We start from the raw sequence: 26,293 nt of genomic DNA on the forward strand, positions 1-26,293 counted from the left end.
TAATAAATTTTAAATGTCATTTGAGATTTTACATTTAAAGTAATTTAAATTTAAATGACATTTTTTAAAATTATCTTTTGATCTTAGAATATTCCTTGACCTGATGTCCATGCTATCTGATATTAATGTAGCCAATACATCTTTTTTGATTGGTGTTGCATGCTTAATTCTTTCTGCCTTTTAGGTTTGCTCTCCCTGTCTTTCATTTTTAAAGTACATTCTTGTAAATTGAATATAGTTGGCCCTCTGGCCTGATAATCTATCCTAACTAATATCATAGTACATTTAAACATAATATAATTATGTGAATATTGAATTTTTCTATGTATTTCATTCCTTTCTATTCCTTTTTTTCCTCTTAATCTGGCTTCTGTTGGATTTTTTTTTTTAGTAGTCTGTTAATCTCCTTTATTTGCTTATCAGCCATGTATAGCTCATGTTTTATATTTTCATTGATTGCTTTACTGTATAAGTTTTTAACTTATTATAGTCTCCCTTCAGATTATATTGTGCCACTTTACATGTAATATACGTTCCTTAAAACAGTTGAGTTCCCTTTTCCTCCTTCCCCTCCTTTGCTATTATACATTTTATTTCTACATTTTATATAATCAACTTATTTTTACATATACTTTAAGCACCAAAATACATTGTAACTATGCTTTAAATAGTTAATTATACTATAAAGAAATTTTTTTTTTTTTTTTTTGCGGTACGCGGGCCTCTCACCACCGTGGCCTCTCCCATTACGGAGCACAAGCTCCGGATGCGCAGGCTCAGGGGCCATGGCTTACGGGCCCAGCCGCTCTGCGGCACGTGGGATCCTCCCGGACTGGGGCATGAACCCGTGTCTCCTGCATCAGCAGGCGGACTCTCAACCACTGTGCCACCAGGGAAGCCCCTATAAAGAACTTATTAATGAAAAAATTATATATTTATTTTATTTTATTTTTTAATTTTTTTAAATTTTTACTTAAGGATAGTTGATTTAAAATGTTGTGTTAGTTTCTACTGTACAGCAAAGTGAATTAGTTAAACATATACCCATTCTTTTTTAGATTATTTTCCCATGTAGGTCATTACAGAGTATTGAGAAGAGTTCCCTGTGCTATACAGTAGGTCCTTATAAAATAGACAACTAATAAGGACCTGCTTAGTTATTTTTGTACATTTACCAGTACCAGCATTCTTCATGCCTTCACATAGACACCTGTTTCCATCTAGAACCATGTTCTTTTAGCCTGAAGAACATCCTTTAATACTTCTTGTAGAGCAAGTCTGCTGGCAGCCAAATTTCTTAGATTTTGTTTGTCTGACAGTATATTTATTTCACCTTCATATGTGAAGGATATTTTCACTGAATATAGAATTCTATATTTTGTTTTGTTTTTTTCACTTTAAGGTAACGTTTCATTGTCTTCTGGCTTGCATTCGTTGTAATGGTATATCCAGGGAATTCTTAAATCTTTTTTCCGCTATATCTAATATGCCTGTTTCTTTTTGGCCACTATTTTTTTTATGATTCCATGCTTTTTATCTTTTATATTTTTAACTTTTTATTTTATACTGGAGTATAGTTGATTAACAATGTTGTGTTAGTTTCAGGTGTACAGCACAGTGATTCAGTTATACATATACATGTATTTATTCTTTTTCAAATTCCTTTCCCATTGAGGTTGTAGATAATATTGAGTAGATTTCCCTGTGCTATACAGTAAGTCCTTGTTGGTTATCTATTTTAAATATGGCCACTATTAAGATTGTTCTCGCTATCATTGTTTGCAAGCAGTTTGATTGTATTGTGCTTTGGTATGGCTTTCTTTATGCTTATCCTGTTTGGGTTCCAATGTACTTCTCAGATCTGTAGGTTTATGGTGTATATTAGATTTGGAAAAATTTTGAACACTGTGTCTTCAAATAATTTTTGTGCCTACACTCCCTTTTCAGGGAGCCTTTATTCTAGGACTAGACCAGCTTTATTTCTAATATGCAGCCTTTCTAGGTTCTCCTCTGAAGAGTCTGTATGTTCAGTAAGATACCTTCACTCTGATAGCATAGAATGCATCTGTCTTCTAACCCTACGCAAGCTCCAGTAGTTATGCAGTTTACAGGTCCTAGGTAATTACTCTTTTCCCAGCCTTGCGGAATTTCACCCCACTTATTTGCAACTTAGTAAAATATTTAGTTTCAGGCTCAAAGGAACACCTTTGCAGATTTTTTTCTTTTGCTTTTATCATATTCGTATTTTGGTTGGTTTTCCTAATTACTGTATCATAGAAAAAAATGCATTGTTTGTTAATGGTTCACTTCGTTTCCTTGAAAAATACCAGAACTTTTAGGAAAAAAGACTTCATTTGTTTCTTAAGAATTTAGTAATTATCAGTTAACTATAGGATTTACAGAAACTCAAGACTTTAAAAGAATAGTGCAAGTAAACAGATCATTCTCCTTTAAACTACCATGATAGTTTCTGCCACAAAAATTTTTGACAGATGAAGGATGAAACAAATGAAACAGTTATTTTTGAGTGGCTCTAAGAAATTCTGTTGTAGAAGTTTTAAGTTGCCAATATTTGGTGTAATACCATGCTGCTTGATGTTAATGGATAGTGTTGTAGGAATTAGAAGGTAGTTAACTTCTGTAATAGAAAACAAAAAAATAATTGTGAAATAGCATACACTTGACACTACCCCCCACCCCGCTGCCCAAATTCCCTGTGTCCTATCAAAACTCTATTGTGTCCTACCTGCCAGGTACCTGGTTATTCCCATTTCTTTCCCTTGGGTCATTACATAAACTAGTAAGGTTTAAGGTAACGTCCAAAAGAGACGTAAAAGTGGAAACGAAAGACTTTAAGGGCTCAAAGACAGACAATAAGATGAACTGATAAATGATAGGGCTGATAGTTATGTGTAAACAGTGAGAGTATATAAGGAGGCTGTTGCAGCTTAAATAGGATGGCGGTCTCTACACAGCAAGCATAAATAAGTGAAATCCTCTAGGTTATGTCCCTCACACTATGTCAGCTTATGAAATATTTTGAAGCTCGTTGCTGTGTTGCTCCGTCTTCTCCAGTACTCAATAAAACAGATTCCAACTGCCTTAGCCAGTTTGAACTCCATTCTCTGTGTCCTCATCTCGCTGAAGCCCTGGTTATCTGTGCTCTGCTTGAGTTCCCCCTCTCTGTGGTGGGGCCTGCTAAATATCTTCAGGCAGAAAGTCAAGTAATTTTAGAGAGCATTGGGTCTCCTCCTCTTAGGGATCACAGTTCTCTGTTGTCCATTGTCCAGTGTCTGGGAACAGTTGTTTCATATACTGTCTAGTTTTCTAGTTGTTTACAGGGGGAGAGATAGTGCAGTTCCAGTTATTCAGCTATGGCCAGAAACTGATTTTCTAAAAACGTTTTTAAAGCTAATGAATTAAAAACCAAAACCAGGAAACACCACACACCCAGAGTATTGAGTCTGCATATAAGGTTGCTCTTAAGCTTATAAATTGTGTGGGTTTTCAGATACATGCATGTGGCATTTGGGCGGGGAACGCTGAATTCCAGAATACCAGTTGAGTCTCAAGATTATACTATAGTCACCACAAAAGGTTTTTAAGGCATTTTTCTTAGAGATTTTCAGGAAATATTCCTTTGTAATAGTGCTATGAATATATGTTGAGATACAGGAAAAAAGAATGGAATTATACTGGCCGCAGTACAAATCTAGGCCAAAAAGACTCTCAGAATATTTAATAGACCTTAGAGAAATACAAGGGCGTACTTTACCTTTTAGGCAAAATCATTATTTTTTTAATCAATCTAGCATTATCAGAAGTATATCCATTTGTAGATGGTAAGAGCTATTTGCAAAGTGTTGACAGTTTTCTGGCAACATATTTCCCTTTCAAGTTTAAAATTCAAGGTAAACATTAGTACTTGTATATTTTTCATACATCTGAAAATATTTATGCTTAATATTTTATCTAAAACATTCTACTTTATATGCAGTATGTGATAAAGATATTACTTGGTAGAAATTAAGAGGTAAAATTTCAATATTTCTATTAACATGTTGCTTATAATAATGAGAATATAAACTCCAGAAAAATCTCTTAGTGGACCAAAAAACCTTCACAGATAATTTATAATTTGCTTAATTCATTTAAATTTAAAAGGCAAATAACTAATAAGCAAATGAAAAATATCTTTAACATCAATAGCAAAAAGAGACTTTTGTAAAAAACTGGATTGTTCAAAATTCAAATCCTGATATTTCTCCTCAATCATTTTTTTTTGCTAGCCTTTCCAGTCTCACTGTTTGCTTTTATAACCCACTGTTTCTCATACTAGAAACCTGGCATCATCTCTGACACTTCCTTTCACACAGGACAACCAAGTCATCATCATATTTTATCAATTTCACTCCCAAATTCCTCTTTGCACTCTTCTCTACTACCTTGAGCCAAGCCACCATTACTTTCCATTGGGCTACTATTCTGTCTTCTCTATACAAATTTGTCCTATGCAAGTCCCTTTTCTGTACAATATTGTTCAAAATCTTGTATAGTTTTGTATTTTTTCTTAGGAAAAAGCCTCTAAAAGTTAACAAGGCTTATAAGGTCTGGCTATCCCTTACTCTCCAGCCTCATGAGTTCATGATCCACTTGAGTACATGTGGCATCTGCACATTTGCTACCTGATTCTCACCAAGCTGCAGTGGTGACCTTGGCATCTGTAGTTCCCTCAGTCTTGAACACTCTTGCTTCTCTTTTCCCCTGGCTAGCATCCTCCATAAATGACATCCTTCAGGCAAGCCTTTCCTGATTCCTCCCTCACAAGTTTCAGCGTAATTATAATTAGTTGGTTACTTATGACTTGATTAATATCTGGTTTGCTAGTTAGATGATAAGTTCTATGAAGCCGGAGAACATATTTCTGTTGTTCATTTGGGAAGTCCCAGAACTTTGAGTATTTCCTGATTTATAGAGGATGCTTGATAAGCAATGATTTAGGCATGATTAAATATTATACAAGAGAAAGGTGCTTTCAAGGAGTTGTTCAGAAATGGACACTCTTAGTCACTGTTATGAAAGCATAAATTCTTGCAAACTTTATGAAAATCAATTTGAAATTGTTTTTCCAAATCTTTAAATGTTTGATTTCTTTGACTCTGTAATTCCAAATCTGGGAATCTATCCAAGGGAAGTATTCAGGTATACAAATATTTAGTGTACAGTGTATTTATCTGAGCGTTATTTATAATATTAAAAAGTTGGAACTCCTCAAACATTCAATAAATAGAGATTAGCTTAAATAATATTTTGGAAGATTTATTGGCTTATTATCAAAACATTTTCATAGTATTATGACATAAAAACCTTCAATGAGTCTTCATGTAAATGTTTTTGAAAGAGAAATTCAATTATAGGGGAGAGTTTAAAGTTTAAATAAAAAATAAAATCATTTGGAAAAAACATAAGGAATCCTTAATTTTAAATGATAATCATGGCATGTCACTTCCATGTTATGAATCTCATTTAAATAGTAGCACAGATCACAAAAAGAAAAAGAGAAAAAAAAGTATAGGTAAACAAAGTTACTCCACAAAATTTCATACAAATGATGGCTGTTTGTGGGTGAGAATTAGCATTTATCCTCCATTCTTGTACACAATAAATCACAAACTAGGGATGTTTAAAGGTTCTGAGTTCTGTTTTTAGAACTAACACATTATCTTTGAATTGTTTTGTATTGAACATAACCCTGTCATTCTGATCTGTTAGTTAACATTCCATGTCATGATCTTTCTGTCATCACACTCTTTCCTGGGTGGCATAGGAGATACAGAGCATGTATAAGATGTAGTACCAGCCTTCACATTGTTCATAGGATCATTGCATAGACAACATAGACACACATAGCCTTTAAAATAATAATATGTTGTTAAAGAATAAATGATTAAGGGACACAAAATAAGGTTATAGACATCGAGTGTTCAAAGGAGGTTGGAGGAGGCAAGGATAAATGTGACTGTATGGTTTGTGGACAGCTTCAGGAGAGAAGGAGAACTTCCTATGGCATTTGCTGTGATTGCAGACTTTCCCAAAGAGGAGATGCCTCATGTTTTGCATCAGGGAGCGTTGACCATTTAGTTTAGAAATGAATGAAATGCTTTTAACAAAATCATGCAAAGTGGATAGTGATTAATGATGCTGACTTGTTAATCTCATAATATTTTATAACTTTTTTATAGCTCTCCGAGACACTGGAAAACAGTCTATTAATAGTGACTGGAAGATTGAACACTCTGGAGCATTCAACTTAGCGGGAACTACTGTCCATTATGTAAGACGAGGTCTCTGGGAGAAGATCTCCGCCAAAGGTCCTACTACATCACCATTACACCTCCTGGTATGAGGGAACGAATCGATAACATTGCATAATCAGCTTCCTATGACAAAGGACATTCCCACCGTGCCTTCTCTTATCTTTTTTCCAAATTTGAATTGTCAAGTAAACATTTAAAATTATTTAAGAGGTGGGTTTTTAGGGTTTTTTAATGTGTTTGAAATCAAGATGTCTAAAAATGGAAATTATTACGAAAGGAACACGATGTTTTAGGGAATTCACAGACTCACAGTAGAAGTGAATTAGCAGGCAATAAGGTTCCTCTTTCCCTAAAAGCATATGTTTACTAACCAGAGTGGATGTCTATAAAGAGAGTGCTATAATATGGCAAACCGTAACATTTCATACATCTGTGAAAAGGGCATTGCCTGAATCTGTATAAAATACCTTTGATAAAATGGTATTGGTCCCAGGGGAAAACATTTGGTAAATATCTAACAAGGCTTCCAATTACCCCATTGTGTTCTTACTAGGTTAAGTGATTCCTGTAAAGAATTATGATAATTTGAATGCTTGGGATAATAAGTTTCTTTACCATGTAGCAGAAGACTAGGTCTGAGTTTGGAGTGAAAGAATCAGGACATTGGGGCTCTGCGCCCTCGCTCATGGCAGGTTCACATACCTCTTTTGACCTTGATCATTGCAGTCAATGCTAATGGCTCAGGAGTTTTTTCTTCTGGTGGCAAAGTCTGAGATTCACACACTTCAACACCTCTTTGAGTCCACACATAAAAACAACTCTAAAATACAGCCAACTGACTGTTTATTTGGAGTGTAGTGTGCCACATTATTTAATATCTCCACATAATTAAAGTTGAATTCTTCCTCAACTGGAGACATCTGTGTTGCCAGTATAGCAGCCAGAGGTTCAAATCTCATACTGGCCCATTTGCTTTTCCTACTTTAACATGCCTGCAGATCACCTGGGGTTCTTGTTAAAATGCATATTCTGGGGAGGAACCTGAGACCTGCATTTCTAACCATCTCCCAGGTGATGCCACTACTGCTGGTCCACTGACCACATTTCAAGTAAGAATGTTTTAGAGAACTGCAGTCAATAGACTTTACCAACAGGAATATGCATAAAGGGAGCAGGGTGAGTTGCATGGGGGCCTTCTGTTCTGAATCTTAATACTAGTAATAATATACACCATCAAGCACTGAGAGTCAGACCCTATCCAAAAGTGCTTTATGTTCATTATAGCACTTAATCCTCAAAATAACCCTGTGTAGTATGTATTATTATTACTCCATTTTACAGATTAGAAAACACTAAGTATGTAAAAGGTTAAATACTGTGCTCAGTGCCTCCCAGTAAGTTACTTAGCTTTGAATAAACTAGGTGTTAATCCATCTTCTATGCTGCCTCTCCTGATGCAAAGCTTAAATCTAAGTTCTTTACACCAGACAGCCTTGGATCATGAGTATGCATATACTTTAAATAATTATTTTGTTCATTTCCCCACAGTTCCTCTGGATCCTTTTATTTAATTTAAATTGGAAACTCCAGTCTGTGCCCTCTGCCATCTGGAGAGAGGAAAAAAAAAAAATGACTAAACAAACATTGTATGACCAATATCTGACTCTTTCCATGACTGGGTCACTTAGAATAACAACATTATCAACAACAAACATTTGTTTAATGATTGGGCTGCAGAAAACGCCATCAGTTTGCCTCCCTTATTACATTAATGTAAACTATGTTTTTTTTAATGGAAGAAGACTGAGGCTCTTTTAGTGAGCCTCTAATTCAGAATCTTAAAACAATATATGTGAGACCTCAGTGTTGGGCAGAGGGAGTTTCCTTGCTGCAGAATCCTTAATCTGACTGGTAATTACCAAGGTTTTTCCTGGAAGCATGAAACATAATTAAAGTCAGTGAACTATGTCTAAAAGAAGGCATCTATGTGACCTGGATTTATTCAGTAATCCAAGGAAAACTGCACTTCTAAGATATTTTTCTTTAATGACTATTACAGATTGAAAGCTGGTACTGAATTTTGAAAGGCAATACCTTCTGCTGCCATGCTTCAGTATGTGCCCCTCAACTGTAATGCGGTCACACTTTCCTTCTTGCAAAGAATACTGCCAAGTTCAAATGGTTTAAGAAAGAGCTAATGATTTTGTAGCCAATGTCTTTATTTTAAATGGCATTAGGTATTCAAGGACAATCTAAAGTTCTATCGATGAAAAGGTAGTTTTTTAAGAAAAAAAGACATGATTTCACTTAATTAAATAAGTTGGCAAATTATTTATTTATATGTTCATTTCATCAATTTGAAAATCATGTAGTAGTCTGGTTATTTCCATAAACAAGGTGAGTCCATCTCTCTCTTTTTTAACTCATTTAGCTGAAAAGTCACTGGCAACATGAAATGAGATATTTAAAGCCAAAATAAGCACTGTGATATACTTAGAAGTAGTATCCAGTATGTTAGTATATATGAATTTTTAAAGTATTATTTTTATTGTTGATATAGTTGATTTATAATGTCATCATACTAGTCCCCCAATCCACATATTAAAATGTATCTTAGTATTTCTGATAATATATTGAGGCAGAATCTTAAGAAAAAGAAGTAAAGAAAATTAACCCTGGGCTCATTTAAATTTTTTCCTATTAAGTGTTAACTCTGTAACCTGTCATTACAACCACCTTGATACAGATTAAATATTTAAGTTTTCTAATACTTCAACATAATTTAAAATTTAGATATATATGTTTTTATACATCACAGTGTGTCATATAGACTGCTTCCATAAATCCTCAGATCCATAGAAGTGATATATTCCATGAGCTTGTTTGACATATTTGGTGAAAATGTATTTATAAAGAAACATATATTCTCATTCATTCTTTTATTTAAAATGAGTATATTTCAGGTATTTTTCTTTCGTTTAAAATATGTATGCTTGCCCATGATGATGCAGTTCTTAGCTTGATACTGGGTACCATGGGAGAACAAAGCAGATATGGTCCCTGCTTATGGTTTAGTCCATGTAGCCCAAAGTTCAATCATTCTCATACATCCTTTATGGTTTCTTACACTGTTTACATATGTGTACATAACTGTACCATTATTAAGTTAATTTGCAGTTAGAAGTTCTTTTTAACATAAATTTCTTTTCAAAGGAAATGATCTTTATTATAAATGGAAAATTAGTAACCTTGCCAAAGTTAAACTGTAAGCATACACGGAATAAAATTCTTGTCCTCTAATTGGCTTAGAAGTTCTCTACCCTTATGGAGTGAAATGATTTCCAAAATCTTCTCTTCCTCTGTTGACACAGCGACTTATTATTCATCTTTCTCTTTTATATGAGTGGAACGGCTTCATTTGATATTAGATCGTGGGTTATATCTTGATGTTATGTAGGACACATGTCCCTGTCCCCCCTACTAAAGTCATCTCATACTTGTACCATGCTTTGAGAGACTGTCTAGTCCATCAACTTGGGAGAAAGTGATGTGGTATCTCTGACCTTATTCAGGTGGGCTATTTTTTCATGCTGTCTTTAGCTCAAAGGTAAGTGTGTAACTCCAGTGATTTCAGAAGTAGGACATTTTTAACATTTAAGCATAATATCTCAAGTCTACTATGTATTAAAGGAGCATGCACACCATGCAAAAAGCATTTTAAGGTATTCGTATCATTAGTTTTATGCTTTACATTGAATATGCTCTACTTTGATCCATCTGCCTTGATCACTTTTATATATTATAGGTGCTGCTGTTTCAAGACCAGAATTATGGTCTTCATTATGAATACACTATCCCGTCAGACCCTGTACCAGAGAATCAGAGCTCCAAAGCACCTGAACCCCTTTTCATGTGGACACACACAGGCTGGGAAGATTGCGATGCCACGTGTGGAGGAGGTGAAGTATTTTTCAGTATTTACCTTTCCAAAACAGCTTCTTTTCTGATTAACCATTGATAATTAAGACAGGTCCATAACCCCTTATCTAAAATTTCAAACTCCATAAAGGATTGGAAACTGAAAGTTTTTTGCGACACGTTTAGTGCCTAAATCCCTGAACTATTTTGCAGCAAAAACTGGCATGAATTGAAGAAAGGCTACGTACAGTTGTTACATATGTCACTCAATATGGTCACTCATTGCATTGCTTTGCATAAATATTAACACTTATGGGGGCTGCCCTAGACACCATACAGGTTGCTATGTCATATACTTACACTTTTATATTTACTTGGGACACTATACCATTTAGAGTTCAGAGAGATGGGAAGAAACCAACAAAGCATATTAAAATAAGTAGCCAACAACATTGGAGAAAAAACATGCAAATGAGAATGCTTTTCTGTAAGGCAAGTGAGAAAGTATTTATTACAAGAAAGAGAGAATGATCAACTGTATCAAAAGCTGCTAATAAGTCAAAAATAATGTGCACTGAAATTGACTATTACATTCAAATATATTTATTGTATTTCAAAAGATATTATATTTTTATATTTGAAACATAGAGGTCAATGATGACTCTGTCAAAATTACTTTTAATGATTTGGCTCAAAAGACTAAGTGGAGTGAATTCAAGAGAAAATAGCATGTGATGAATTGAAGAAAGGACTAAAGGTAACAGGAAATTTTGCTGAAACAAGAAAGCAGAGAAATGTGGCATTAGCTGGAAGGGAATATGAATCAAAGAGTTTGTTGTTGTTTTTAATAGGGGAAATTATACATGATGATTTCCCAATGTGAGTTTTCTAGAATAGAACAGAAAACTAGTGGTGCAAAGGAGAGAGCAAAAAATTTCTGGAGTGATATCCTTAAGTTGGCAGGATGGATGGAATGGAATAGTTGGCTTTGGATAGAAATATGGAGAGCCCATCACTAGTAACAGGAGAAAATACAGTATTTTGAACAGAAGCAGATGTTGGAAACTTGTGGTGGTACTCTTTTGGTTGCATCTATTTTATCAGTAAAGGCCATTTTGCTGCTATTAAAGGTGAGAAAGGAGATATGAGAATTTTGAAAAGAGAGGAGATGTGAAGTGGTCACTTAAGAGAGTGAGAGAATGAATGAAATGGTACATGTATTTTGACTTTATGGTAGCATTGATGGTCCACTTGAAGTTGACAGTCATGAATTTAGCTTGACATACATATCATAATGATACTTACCCTCCAGCTATGTACAGCATACAGATGCACTTGTGGTACAAGTTTTGGAATTGCCATGTGAGTGTAATAAAACAAAAGGAGAATCCGCTTGACCTGAGGTTGTATGTAAGGAGTTGAAAATGATTGGCCATGGAATTTAGTTGTATAAGGAGGAAACTAAAAATACAAAGGACTTTGAAAGACAGTGAAAAGGTGGTAGCACTAATGGATTTTAGGGCCTGGTGGAGTTAAAGAACTTTTAGATTCAGGGTACTTAAGGGAGAGGGCTGGAAATACAGGAGATGGTGACAGAAAATAGAGCTAAGAGTATGGAGGGGATATAGTTATTAGTAATAACAAGACCAGGAGAGTTAGTGGCTTCAGTGAAGTGAAAGTACAGATCTTTGGGAAGAGAAGTGTGCCCGGAACTGAGAGGCCTCAGTGTTGGAAGAATCGTTCAAATGGCTATAATAATTACCAAAAAAATGTGTTAGGAGCAGTATTAGAAAATAGAACAATAATCCAGGAGGTAAAATCTTAGAGTAAAAAGAGAGATTGAATCAGGGGTTGGTGTTCGGTTACAGCAAGAAGGGGACTGCACTGCATAGTCTGCTCCAAAGCTGTAGGTTTAGGAAGAAGGAAGGGAGAATGGTCTGGTGGTGACAGCGAGGGGCATGGACACCCATGCTCTCTAGATGTAAAGGTATGGGGTGTAAGCAAGAAAATGGTCACCCCACTGGTGGCGGTAAAGGAAGCAAGAAACAGTGTCCTCAGGAGAGAGGAAAAGGGTACCGGGAACATCCAGAGGTTTGGAGGCTGGGGAGGAACAACTTCTGCTGCAGTACTTGGAGCTCTGGGGTCACCAGAGCAAAGGCAACATGGTAGGCAGGGGAAGGGAGACATTATAAAGAGCATACTTTGCTCCCAGGGGTACAGAGTAATTATAACAAAAGGATTTCTAGTCACTCACAATTTAAAAGCTTGTAGCAATCACCCTTGGCACAATGAAATTTTCATTGGCCATGTTTCCCTGGGGTCCCATTATCACCATGTGACTTGGGATCCTGTGTCCTCAGTCCTCTCCTGCTGATGACCCCATGTACACCCAAATTCCTATTCCTCTGCTTCTCCCATTTCTTACTGATGTCAGGGCCCATTTCATTTAAGGCGTTCTGATTCACATCCCCTATCCATAAAAAAACAAAAACACAAATAGAAACAAACACATTTAAAGTGAAGATCCACAGAGTTAGAACTTTCTTCTTTAATATAACTCAGCCGCCATTCCGTGATGGGTTATCTGGAAATGGAGCAACGAAAAGGTTGCTGGTTCCTGTTATTGCACTGAAAGGCAGTCATTAAAATCTGTTTACATCTGAGACTCTAGACAGGAAAGTGTTTGCCCAGTGAATTTTATTATACTCATTTTTTTTTCATTCTGCCATAATTGTGGTCTAGTAAAAGCTTCAGAAGTAAACATACAGAACTTGTCAGTCTTCAGTTTGAACAAGCGAATTTTTAGGGTTAAAAATTTTTTCCAAAATCACATTAATTGCAACCTAGAATATGTTTTGTCAATTGTCAGGCCTTAAGAAATAGAGGTTCAATGTAAATTATTTTAGTTTCAAGGTCAGAAGGGCTTTTAGATATTCTTGAGCATAACTTCATAATTATTAACATGAGAAAAGTGAAGTGCATTAGAGATTGAGACTTCCCAAGGTCACAGGCCCAATGTGGGAGGAGCCAAGATTAGAATCCAGGACTCCAGAGTTCAAGTCTTCTTTCCTCCATGTTATATACTTCCTTCAAGAGCAGTTCAGGGGTTTGGTGTCATTTCTTTCCACAAAGTATGTATAGCATGTCCCTTAGAGATTACATAGGTTTTATTTGTTTTTTTTTTTAATTAATTTTTATTGGAATATAGTTGCTTTACAATGTTGTTAGTTTCTACTGTACAGCAAACTGACTCAGCTGTACGTATACCTATATCCCCTCTTTTTGGGATTTCCTTCCCATTTAGGTCCCCACCGTACATTAAGTAGGGTTCCCTGTGCTATACAGTATGTTCTCATTAGTTATCTATTTTATACATAGTATCAATAGTGTATATGTGTCAGTCCCAATCTCCCAGTTCCTCCCACCCCCCCTTTCCCCTCTGTATCCATACGTTCTCTACGTCTGTGTCTCATTTATACTTTGCAAATAAGATCATCTATACCATTTTTCTGGATTCCACACATATGCGTTAATAGACGATATTTGTTTTTCTGACTTCACTCTGTATGACAGTCTCTAGGTCCATCCACGTCTCTACAAATGACCCAGTTTTGTTTCTTTTTATGGCTAATATTCCACTGCATATTTGTACCACATCTTCTTTATCTATTCCTCTGTTGATGGACATTTAAGTTGCTTCCATGTCCTGACTATTGTAAATAGAGCTGCAGTGAACATTGGGGTGCATGTGTCTTTTTGAATTATGGTTTTCCCTGGGTATATGCCCAGTGGAGGGATTGCTGGGTCATATGGTAGTTCTATTTTTAGTTTTTTATGGAACTTCCATACTGTTTTCTATAGGGGCTGTCCCCGTTTACACTCCCATCTACAAACAATAAATGCTGGAGAGGCCGTGGATAAAAAGGAACCCTACATAGGTTTTCTTTGGATTCAAAGAGATGTTTTATTTAATATGTTAAATAAGAATTTAGATATGTCCTTACTTTTATTTCAAATGACTTATTTTATAAAATAGTCCTAATTATAAGCAATCTCTATATGATTTGCACTTGAATAAACCTTCTCTCTCAAATCTGTTCCATTGTGTTTAGTCAACAGTTTTCAATTATCTCTGACTATGTTAATAGGACGTATATTCATTTCAATGCCAAAGTATTTCTGGGCATTTGGATATTATTTTCCTTTGCAGTTCATAAATAAAGTGGATGGACAAGGTTTCAAGAATCGCATTATTTCTGACTCCGTTTCGTCGATTTTATAGCCAGAAAGAGCTTTGTAATCTTTCAGCATATTCATGAATTAGATGAGAGTAAGTTCAAAGCACAGAACATTGGAAACAGACTCATGTAAAATTTATCTTCAGCAGCAAAGAGGAATAATAGAACTATTCTACTTCACAGAAATATTAAGCAAGAAAGAGCAAATAAAGTATCACAGGGCAGTATAAAATTTCAGTGTTCGACATGTTATTTTTTTGAATACAATTTTAAGGCATCACATTCCGGAAATAAGTGGGAAAAAGAAATTTTAAAAAAATACCTAATGTCCAGTAGCTAAATTTTTATCAATATCTTTTACATCAGTATCTCAAACTAAGTTTTAAAATTACCCAAATAAGAGTTAACTGATTATGCATTTCTATTAATTTATTAATACCAGTTGTTACAAGATAACAAAAGCCTAAGATATAAAAACTTCTTCTTTTAGAAGAAATATTAATTTAAAATACCTAGTAATGCTGGTGATCTCAAGTAAATTTTTCCAGCAGTTTAACTTGTACACTTTTCATCACGATCTTGTCAAATTCAAATCATAGTTCCAGAAAAATTTGAATGGATATATCATTTTGTACTTTAGCATTGGCCATTGATATTAGTCCTTTTATTTTCAAACATCGTAAAACATATTTGTGAAATAAATGTTTATTTTGCATTGGTGTTCTAAAATATCTAAAAATCTTTGAAGGGATGTTTTAAATTTATTTTGGCACCTTAGAAGTAGGGGTCAGTGGATAAAGGATTTTTTTGACATAAAAGACTGTTTGAAATGATCTTTGTCTTCAGAGACATCAGGGATCTATCATTCCATAATATCTGATGGTTTTTTGTGGAGTTAGCATTCCACATACTATATACAGTAACTGCATTACTCTAGGACTTTTATCTAGTAGATGAATTAATGAAATAAAACCTTGAATGAAGGCCCCCAAATTTAATAACGTGTTTTGAAATAAATGAAGAGTTAAACATGCTTTTAAGAAATCTGAATAGATACAATTTGAAGGGGAAAAAAAATAAGTCAGCATTCCACATTCTTCACATTAGTCCAAATCCTGCTAGCTTATGACTCTCATGCTGTAAACCTTGTATTGTGATATCTTCTAGACATGGCTTTCCTTGTCCATGACCAGGTTCTCAGGAGGCATCCAAGTTTGGGGGTCCAAATTGAGGAAGTATTTCAGTATACCAATACCTGTATCTTATGAAGGGTGCTGGGTTTTTTCCTGTTTTTCCCTTTCACAGGCACTTTGCATGTACCAAAGTAAATGTTATTAGCCAAAGAAAACGCACCAAAATATATTTTTGCTCTTCTCTGCATTATTTTGTTTTAGTAATATTTAGTGCCATTTTGTATCCTATTGATGCTTTCTTTACTTAAATTAATAGGAATGTTTATATTAATGTAAACTCTTTATAAACTTGAATTTAACACCTAAATAATAATCCATGTATTAGATTTGCCATATATAATTATTTCCCATAATTATTCATTTAGTTTGCACATGATTTTTTACCATCTTAGGAAACACAGTGTTGAGATGTACCTCTTAGTACAGGAAGTACTTTGAGCTTGAATTACATGTTTATATTTCATTTGTTGATTCCTTTACCAATACTGACTGTACTTGCACTTTTGCTGGATGATTCAAAGATGAGTACTTTCTGTTTTTAGAAAATTTACTATCCACCTAGTAGGGGTTAGATAATAAGAAAACACCATACAGAGTGATATGGGGAATTGTAAAAAGCCTTCCAGGGATATGCATAGTTGCAAAGGCCCTGGGGTTAGTGAGAATGTTTATTACTAGAGTGAAAAATATGAGGATCAAGCTGTGGGAAATTATTTGACCAAAAAAGTAGAAAGAAGGTAATTCGTGAAGGTACTTAAGTGTTATGCTAGCACTCAAGTTAAATTTAACTTGAAGGTTAGGGGATTACATTAAAATATTTGTGTGTATGGAAATGACAAGATCACATTGGATTGTTTATTGAGTGTTATGAACAATACAAAATACAATTTTTTATTAAAATAAAAAATGAAATTGTCATTTTAATATTAAGCCCAAACCTTGAAGGAAAAAATGTTTTATAGAAATGTAAAAAGAATGGCTAAAAATTAAAGGACATGACATGACATTAAAGGACATGACATTATGTAACTCTAAGAAGTGCTCAGAAAAAAGACCTTCTTCATCATTAAAGTATTTTTACTTTTGGTTCAATTGCTTGCTAGTCATTGTTAGTTCAATAGAAAATAATTAAGTAAAAATTTTTAAAGAAGAATGTAAAGACAGATGACTATATATAGTCTCTTTCTTATAGACTTCCCCAGTTTTAGTAAAACATTTGGATGAATTGTTGTACAAATTGTGGTCCATCCACAGCAGGATTTACTAGTTGGCAGTAGAAAGAAACAAATGATTGATACAACAATGAAGATGTACCTCCAAGGGGATCATGCAGAGTAAAAAAGTCAGTCCCCAAAAGTTATACACTGTATATAACAGTTTTCAAAACATTCTTGAAAATATTATAGGAACGGAGAACAGGTTAGTAGCTGCCGGGACTCATTGAGTGGTGGATGGTAGGGGAAGTGGGTGTGGCTCTAAAAGGGTAACTGGAGGGATTTTTGTGGTGATGGAAATATTGTACATCTTGACAATATCTATGTCAGTCTGCTGGTTGTGATACTGTACTCTAGTTTTGCAAGTCATTACCACTGTGGGGAACTGGAAAAGGGTATTCAGATTCTCTTTATTATTTCTCACAAGTAGATGTGAGTATACAATTATTTCAAAACTAAAAAGTAAAAATTTTTTTAAAAGTTTGAAATGTCCCATAACATACAGAGAATTTCAGTTATGCATATTAAAACACTGTACCCACTCCCCAGATTGTTTCTACATGTATGATGCAGGTTTTAGAAATGTGATCTACCTGAGTAGACTATAGTTTTATTAAAAATTTCCATTTCATGAGTTAAATACAGAGCATAGAAAAAAAATCAATTTATCACTAAGATTGGAAAAGAAGGAACACAACATAATGTGTACTCTGTTCAGTGTCTTCAGAGAACAAAGAAAGAATCAGTAAATAAAAATTACCCCTCCTTTTCAGATTTTGCCCAAATTTGGTAATTAGATGAATATATAATGGTTATTGTATTTTATTTGTAATTATGTTCAAAACAGATTTCCCCAATACTGATTTAGTGGGAATGACCCAGAGATGAAATTAATTCCCATAAAGCAAATAATACACTGTCAACAGCTTGCAGCTACTCAAGGTTCAGGCAGAAGGCCAGTTACTTCATCACTTTCTGTTCATCCCTCGGTTCTACAGTACTGGATGCATTGTAAATACTGCTGTTAGATGCTATAATGGAAATTTCCTCTGTTGGCTGGGACATAAAACTATATAAAAGAAAAAAATCAAACAATAACATTTCTGTATGGCTTTAAGATCCTAGTTGTATTTTCATAGGCATAATGTGCCTGTAACTGAGCATTAGATTTCTTTTCTTGATTCTCTTGTCTTTGTTCAATGAAATTTTTAAAAAGTAGGGCTAATCCCTCTTCTAGCTGCCAAAAAACTTATGATGTGAGGGTCTTTGCTACAATGTAGATGGAAATGTTCCAATTCGTGCTCACATGCCTTCATACTTTTTTAGAGCACCAGTAAGGTGCTCCCTGTAATGGCACCAGTACCTGTATCTCTTTTGATACATCAATACTTAAAAGATTTTTTTCAAAAGCTCAATATGTTACCTCTGGGCCAACATAACTAAGGTTAGATATTTTCTGAGTAAAGGAAAAAATGCAGTGTAATTAGCTCTGAGTTACTCATTCTGTGGCTACACTGAAGTTCAGCAAAGGCTCTCTGGGTATTGTCTGTTTGTCATCTTTTTGTGCTGTAGTTGGCAAAAAGCATTAAATTTAAATTAGTTTAGACAACTACATCTATTCTGTAAAAGAGTGTCTTATAACTATGAGGTTTTAAATTAGATTTTAAAACTAATATTTATATTTCATAAAAGCAACATTTATTTTAATCCTACTTTTAGGTAGGCATCATTGTCGTGTAGAAATAATACTTACATATGCTAGCATTATACAAAATTTGTGTTACACCTATTTCATAAAGGTCATATAGGAGCACCTGAGGCATAGGAAACTAGGTGGAAGTTGACCAAAAACGTCCCAAATTTTCACATTTAGGTAACTCCTACCTAGTAAAGCCAGTTTCTTCTGTGAAGAAAAATTAACATCATAAGTCATTTCTGCTTATCTAGCAGCTTATTTGAAAATTATTTTGAAGTTGGTGGGTATTGAACACTATTATGATTAAGTCTAATGCCTCACCCCACCCTTCTTGACCTACCAAGGAATAGCCTGGACAGCCCTTAAACATTTGCCTGGGGCTTATAAGGTTGCCTTTCCTCTACACATTAGCATAAGCTTACCTGACTGCATGAGCTGCACAGGTCAGGCTAGTGGACCTCTGAGACGTGGCTGTTGCATTAGTTAGGCAGCTGGCACTCCACATAAAGTCCTTGCCCCAGAGACCGCAATCCAGCCCATGCTCCATTTGCCAAGTCATGCAGCCTCGTTCCAAGGCAACTTCTCGGTGGAGAAAGGAGCACCTGGGGGGTACCTTTTACTTATCTATGGTTGGATGTCCATCTCAAGGCCCTCCCCATTGTTGGCCCATTGGTGCACCCTTCACTGAGTGCCACAGAGTCCTGGTTGAAGGCATGCCTTTTCCCTCTCGAAGGAAAAGACCTTTTACCTGCTTGGCACTCTTGTCTGTCTTGAGCTCCCATAGAAAAAATTGCATTGCTCCAGAACTCTGGGATTCTCCAGATAGAAAATAATTTAGCCAACATTGTGCTGCCTATGCTAGAAGATGGAACCAAAGATCTAAATGTTTTCAATAACATGACATGCAGTGACCACAGATATAATTATTAGTTAATCCACATATGTATGTAGATATAGTCATGTTTTTATACTACAAGTTGTCATGGGACTATGCTCAGTGTTGTTGAGAGGGTAATCAAGGAAAGATCCTGAACCTGTTTCTATTCTTTTGCCTTCCACTTGGTTACCCCTGTCTCTCCCAATCCCCCTCAAGTCAAAGTGAAAGATACTCAAAAGTTATTCAAAGTAGCTCTCTCTCTCTCTCTCTACATCCTTTCTTGATGCCAGCCTCCTTCTCTGTTAATTAAAGAACGGAGTGACCTCTCTGCCACAAGCCCAGGCTGTCCTGTTTGGCATGACCAGTATGAATGCTCTGAGCTTCCTAATTATCATTGCATGGTAGTCATAAGCTCCTAACTAATGGGCCCTTCAATAGTGACCCAAAAAACTTGTGATTTTTTTTTTCTTAATCCTTCATGACCTGTCTGGCTTTAAAATTATTGGCTGATTTAATTATTTTATAATGTCAAACAAGTTAAATTAAATTATTAAATCCTATATAGATATTTAAACTTTTTTAGAGAAACAGAATCAGCACATATGTAGTAGGCTTTTTCAGTGTAAGATGAAATAATAAGTGTTGTCAAGCAAGTGTGCTTATAGGGCTCTAAGCAAAATGAATACAGCATACAGAGAAAGGGGAAAAGCCAGTTTTCTGAAAGCTGGTGGAAAATGGGAAAACTCCCATGGCTTTTCTTAGAGAACAGGATAATCATTAGGGAATGAGGATTTCTTGAATTCTTGGGGTCTTTACCAGAAGTGACAACAATATAAGTCTGAGTTATATTCAAGAGAAGCTTGCTTCCCATAACTTACCCCCTGATGGTATACAGCCAGATGGTAAAATGTGCACACGTTTATATGCATATTTATGTGCACAAAGGTTTCATACAAATACTGCTTTCCACCACTGAATGCTAAAAGATGACACAGTCCTTTATAAAAATCTTTAAATAACGTCTTATCAACTTATGCACCATAATCCCTTTGTATTATAAAACTTGCCATTTAATTGCTAACAAGAAAAAAAATTATCTTCCTTAAGCCTAGAGTTATATTTTGTTATATAAATTATAAAAATATCATCCTCAAAAAAAAAATATCATCCTCATTGATCTAACCTAAAATTTGTTTAAAATATGAAAATTACAAGTCTAGGAATACCTCGAATAAACATGCATATAAGACTATGCAATAAGTCCATTGCATAGAGGCCTAAAATAACATTTCTTTTTATGTTTCTTTGCTCTTTTCAGGAGAAAGGAAGACAACAGTGTCTTGCACGAAAATCATGAACAAAAATATCAGCATTGTGGACAATAAGAAATGCAAATACTTAACCAAGCCAGAGCCACAGATTCGCAAGTGCAATGAGCAACCGTGCCAAACAAGGTAACCCTGTCCCACCACTCATTAACAAAATCTCATTTTCTTAAAAACAATGCAGTGGATATGTACCAAAATGTAAGGCTTTAAATAAGCAAGGTCTAAGAAAGAAAGATAATCAGCTTGATGGAATGAGTGTTAGAAAACCAAGGTTAGGATTGACCTCAACTTCAGCTGCTGTCCACAGTGTGACGACAACTCCTAACTGGATGGCAGAGGAGTATTTAAAAGTATTTGGTAACCTGTTGGTCACCTCTTCAAAAATCTGGTTATTTGGTTGAATTCAGCTACTCATTCCTAAATTCTCCAAAATGGTGTTTTAAGCGCTTGCCAATGACGATATAAACTAAAGTGGGACTGGCCAGGACCCAGTCCCCTAAACAACAGTGGGGGCATTTGGTCCTTCTGGTCCCCAAGGCTAGATCCTCACTTCCTCACCCCAGAGTCCCAAGGCAAACTGTTTGGTTCCTGATCTCTGATCACCAGATTCCCGACCTGGGTCCTAGTTATTCGAAAGTTGGTTGCTTCGGTCCCATGTGACTTCCCCAGTGAGTAATAAGCAACAAAGCAGGCAAGAAACTCATGAGTAGGGGATAGAACCGCAATGCTGAGTACCGTAAAGTGGTGTAAAAGAAAGCCTACGCCTCAGTAACCAGCAGAGATGGATGAATGGAACCTTAGTATGATTTTGGGGTGGGCTTGCAGCAAGGCTGTGCAGAATGGTTTCAGGCACAGGGCTCCCGAAAATCTCTGTGCTTTCATATAAAAATTAATGTTGGGCTTGAGTGGAACTCAGCCCCAGTGTCAAAAGTCCTCAAAACAGAATGACAAAAAGAGTCTGAAGCTGGATTGATTCCTCTAGAATATGGAGACACAGACTTTTATTCTATCCTGACACTCAGAGATTTATTGAAGCTCAGTGAGTTAGGGTGTATTTGTGAGTTCTTAGGGAGTCAAACAATTGATCTCCTCTCCCAATAGTTTTTGCAGTGGAGTCACAGCGAATGTGTATATACTGCAACTTGGATATGCAGAGAATTTGTAGCTTTGGAGTGCTCTCTAACTAATATAATCTTCCTCGTGACCTTCCACCACAATGTATGGGGAAGGGAAAGGAGAGTGAGAAACAGAGTTGCCCATTAACTATATTTAGGCTTTTCTGTCTTCAGTAATCTCTAATGCTCAGTTCTTCTGGTTTCCCTCTCCGCCCACCTTCCCCTTCAGAGGTAGCACTGCATCCCAATTTCCTTCTATTTCTGGCTTATTGCAAAACTCGATTGTTAAGCCCTCCAGATCTGGCTCATGCTATGTCAACCAGCTTAAAAGAATTTGGAAAATCTTGTCTTCCTCTACAAAGCTGAAATTTCAAGACTTGCTTTTCTGTAGACTCAGAAGCTGATTATCTACTTTTTCCTTTCTTTGCATCCGTGCTCTAACAATTCTTCCCTCCCCCTCAAAGGGAAAAATATGCTTCCAGAGAATAGAAGAATGGTATGTAAAAGAATATGCAAAAGAAAAACGTACATTACTTTCAATAATGTTCAATAATGCCCTTTGCACAAGCCGAACTATATGCTTTTCATCTAACTCTGTAATTACGTGTTTTTGTTTTGTTTTATTTAACATCTTTATTGGAGTATAATTCCTTTACAATGGTGTGTTAGTTTCTGCTTTGTAACAAAGTGAATCAGTTATACATATACATATGTCCCCATATCTCTTCCCTCTTGTGTCTCCCTCCCTCCCACCCTCCCTATCCCACCTCTCTAGGTGATCACAAAGCACCGAGCTGATCTCCCTGTGCTATGCGGCTGCTTTAATTACGTGTTTTTACAAGACAGGGTAGTAATCAACAGAAAGGGTGACCTAGGGAAATATTGTTGCCTACGGTCAGGTCCTTGGGTCTTTTCCATTCATTGCTAGGCAGATAACAGATGCTGAGTTTTTAACTTTTGCCCTGTCAGCTAAAGAACCTGGATTTTTTTGTTGTTATTACTATTCCTAAGAATTATCTTTCTCTTTTATTTTCTTTATTATTTTTTTTTTTTGTGGTACACCGGCCTCTCACTGTTGTGGCCTCTCCCGTTGCGGAGCACAGGCTCCGGACTCGCAGGCTTAGCGGCCATGGCTCACGGGCCCAGCCGCTCCACAGCATATGGGATCTTCCCGGACCGGGGCACGAACCCGTGTCCCCTGCATCGGCAGGCGGACTGGCAACCACTGCGCCACCAGGGAAGCCCTCTTTCTCTTTTTTTAATCTCTTTTAATAGACATTAAAATGCTAATTTACCTTTTGTTAAATAATTTATTAAAATGTTTCAAAACACCATTTCTTTTATATACCATATAGCTTTCCCATTTGGATAAAAGAGCAGGAGCTTTTTTTGATATATCAGGAATCTTGAATGACCTGGATTTGAGGACTAGAGCATATTTGTCACTTCCTAACCTGGTCTGTGAAGAATCAGAATGTACAGTACACACCATTCATTCACTGACCTCAGCTATCTTGGGGGAAAATGCCTTGATAATGACTTGGTAAAATGAATAGTTTTGAAAGGTTGATACATTTCTGAGTGAGAAATTTTTGCAGCTGGAGACTGGAAGTCTTTTTGTTAGCAATTATTATCTTCTTTCCCTTGGAAAAGGAGGCAGTGCATTTTGAACCACCAAGAAGCAATGTCAGTGAGGTTAACCAAAATACTGGAAAGTAAGAAATTGACATGGGCAATCCTGAGGGGTCATCACAGGAAATCTTTCCAAGATTTACTGGCATAGCACAACTTTTGTTCCTCTTGCTTCTTCTTTTTTCCCCACCATGGTAAAAAACATTCTAATTACCATTCACATTTTTTGAAAAAGTCACCAAATGGCCTGATGTAACCCTATGTACCAAATATAAAATATATTAATGCACTAGTAAATAGCTTTGTAAGAAGGAGGCTTGAAGATGAGGAAATGAGGTAATTCCCAATTAGATGAATTCTAAAATATAAAATGTTTTCTCTCACTACAATATGTTTCATATTTTTATTCTTATTTTTCAGCAGCTTTCCAAGGAATGAAAAAAGTAACCTTTTATCATTATACTAAGGATTTCTAAAATATATTTTATTTAAAAAATTAGGATTTCGAGAAATTGCAAATACTTCTCTTTTCAGTAGTGTCTTCCATAGTTCCATGGTTGCTTCCCTAGTTGAGGGGAAAGGCATATAGATGGGTTTAAATTATGCTTATAGCCTAGGTATCCTTGTGCAGAAAGATGAAGCAGAAACTGAAATAAATTTGGGAGATAAATATTCACTTTAGGAAAAATCTACTAGGGGACTCCAAAGCAAAATGGTAGGTCTGCATCATACTTGAAAGATGAGCAGACAGGAACTTCATTAGAGGCAGTACTGCAGTGCAAATGTTATCGTGTTTAACAGCAATCAGTTGCAGGTGATGGGCATAATACATTAGTGATTACTTCCTCGAGATAAGTAGGGAGTTCTCTGTGGCAGGCTTCTTTTTTTTTTTTTAACATCTTTATTGGAGTATAATTGCTTTACAATGGTGTGTTAGTTTCTGCTTTATAACAAAGTGAATCAGCTATACATATGTTCCCGTATCTCTTCACTCTTGTGTCTCCCTCCCTCCCACCTTCCCTATCCCACCCCTCTAGGTGGTCACAAAACACCGAGATGATCTCCCTGTGCTATGCGGCTGCTTCCCACTAGCTATCTATTTTACGTTTGGTAGTGTATATATGTCCCTGCCACTCTCTCACTTTGTCACAGCTTACTCTTCCCCCTCCCCATATCCTCAAGTCCATGCTCTAGTAGGTCTGTGTCTTTATTCCCATCTTACCCCTAGGTTCTTCATGACATTTTTTTTCTTACATTCCATATATATGTGTTAGCACACGATATTTGTCTTTCTCTTTCTGACTTACTTCACTCTGTATGACAGACTCTAGGTCCATCCACCTCACTACAAATAACTCAATTTCATTTCTTTTTATGGCTGAGTAATATTCCATTGTATATATATGCCACATCTTCTTTATCCATTCATCCGATGATGGACACTTAGGTTGCTTCCATCTCCTGGCTATTGTAAATAGTGTTGCAGTGAACATTGGGGTACATGTGTCTCTTTGAATTATGGTTTTCTCAGGGTATATGCCCAGTAGTGGGATTGCTGGGTCATATGGTAGTTCTATTTGTAGTTTTTTAAGGAACCTCCATGCTGTTTTCCATAGTGGCTGTATCAATTTACATTCCCACCAACAGTGCAGGAGGGTTCCCTTTTCTCCACACCCTCTCCAACATTTATTGTTTCTATATTTTTTTTTTCTTGGAAGATTTTTTTTTTTAACATCTTTATTGGGGTATAATTGCTTTACAATGGTGTGTTAGTTTCTGCTTTATAACAAAGTGAATCAGTCATACATAAACATATGTTCCCATATGTCTTCCCTGTTGCGTCTCCCTCCCTCCCACCCTCCCCATCCCACCCCTCCAGGCTGTCACAAAGCACCGAGCCAATATCCCTGTGCCATGCGGCTGCTTCCCACTAGCTATCTACCTTACTACGTTTGTTAGTGTGTATATGCCCATGACTCTCTCTCGCCCTGTCACAGCTCACCCTTCCCCCTCCCCATAACCTCAAGTCCGTTCTCTAAGAGGTCTGCGTCTTTATTCCTGCTTTACCCCTAGGTTCTTCATGACATTTTTTTCTTAAATTCCATATATATGTGTTAGCATACGGTATTTGTCTTTTTCTTTCTGACTTACTTCACTCTGTATGACAGACTCTAGGTCTATCCACCTCATTACAAATAGCTCAATTTCGTTTCTTTTTATGGCTGTGTAATATTCCATTGTATATATGTGCCACATCTTCTTTATCCATTCATCCGATGACAGGCACTTAGGTTGTTTCCATCTCCGGGCTATTGTAAATAGAGCTGCAATGAACATTTTGGTACATGACTCTTTTTGAATTTTGGTTTTCTCAGGGTATATGCCCAGTAGTGGGATTGCTGGGTCATATGGTAGTTCTATTTGTAGTTTTTTAAGGAACCTCCATACTGTTCTCCATAGTGGCTGAACCAATTCACATTCCCACCAGCAGTGCAAGAGTGTTCCCTTTTCTCCACACCCTCTCCAGCATTTATTGTTTCTAGATTTTTTGATGATGGCCATTCTGACTGGTGTGAGATGATATCTCATTGTAGTTTTGATTTGCATTTCTCTAATGATTAATGATGTTGAGCATTCTTTCATGTGTTTGTTGGCAGTCTGTATATCTTCTTTGGAGAAATGTCTATTTAGGTCTTCTGCCCATTTTTGGATTGGGTTGTTTGTTTTTTTGTTATTGAGCTGCATGAGCTGCTTCTAAATTTTGG

At 36.0% G+C, this 26,293-nt stretch overlaps 1 protein-coding gene across 1 annotated transcript in view; it reads left to right on the forward strand.

Annotated features, from left to right (window-relative positions):
• The window catches only part of ADAMTS19 (ADAM metallopeptidase with thrombospondin type 1 motif 19), a 281,951-nt gene that overhangs the window by 220,656 nt on the left and 35,002 nt on the right, over window positions 1-26,293 (forward strand). Inside the window, exons 17-19 of the mRNA XM_060146233.1 lie at window positions 6,243-6,400; window positions 10,123-10,276; window positions 20,772-20,907. Coding sequence (XP_060002216.1) covers window positions 6,243-6,400; window positions 10,123-10,276; window positions 20,772-20,907 — 448 coding nt within the window. The remainder of the gene's footprint in view (window positions 1-6,242; window positions 6,401-10,122; window positions 10,277-20,771; window positions 20,908-26,293) is intronic.

The sequence above is a fragment of the Lagenorhynchus albirostris genome, chromosome 3 (genome assembly GCF_949774975.1).
Source record: "Lagenorhynchus albirostris chromosome 3, mLagAlb1.1, whole genome shotgun sequence".
Lineage (NCBI taxonomy): Eukaryota > Metazoa > Chordata > Mammalia > Artiodactyla > Delphinidae > Lagenorhynchus > Lagenorhynchus albirostris.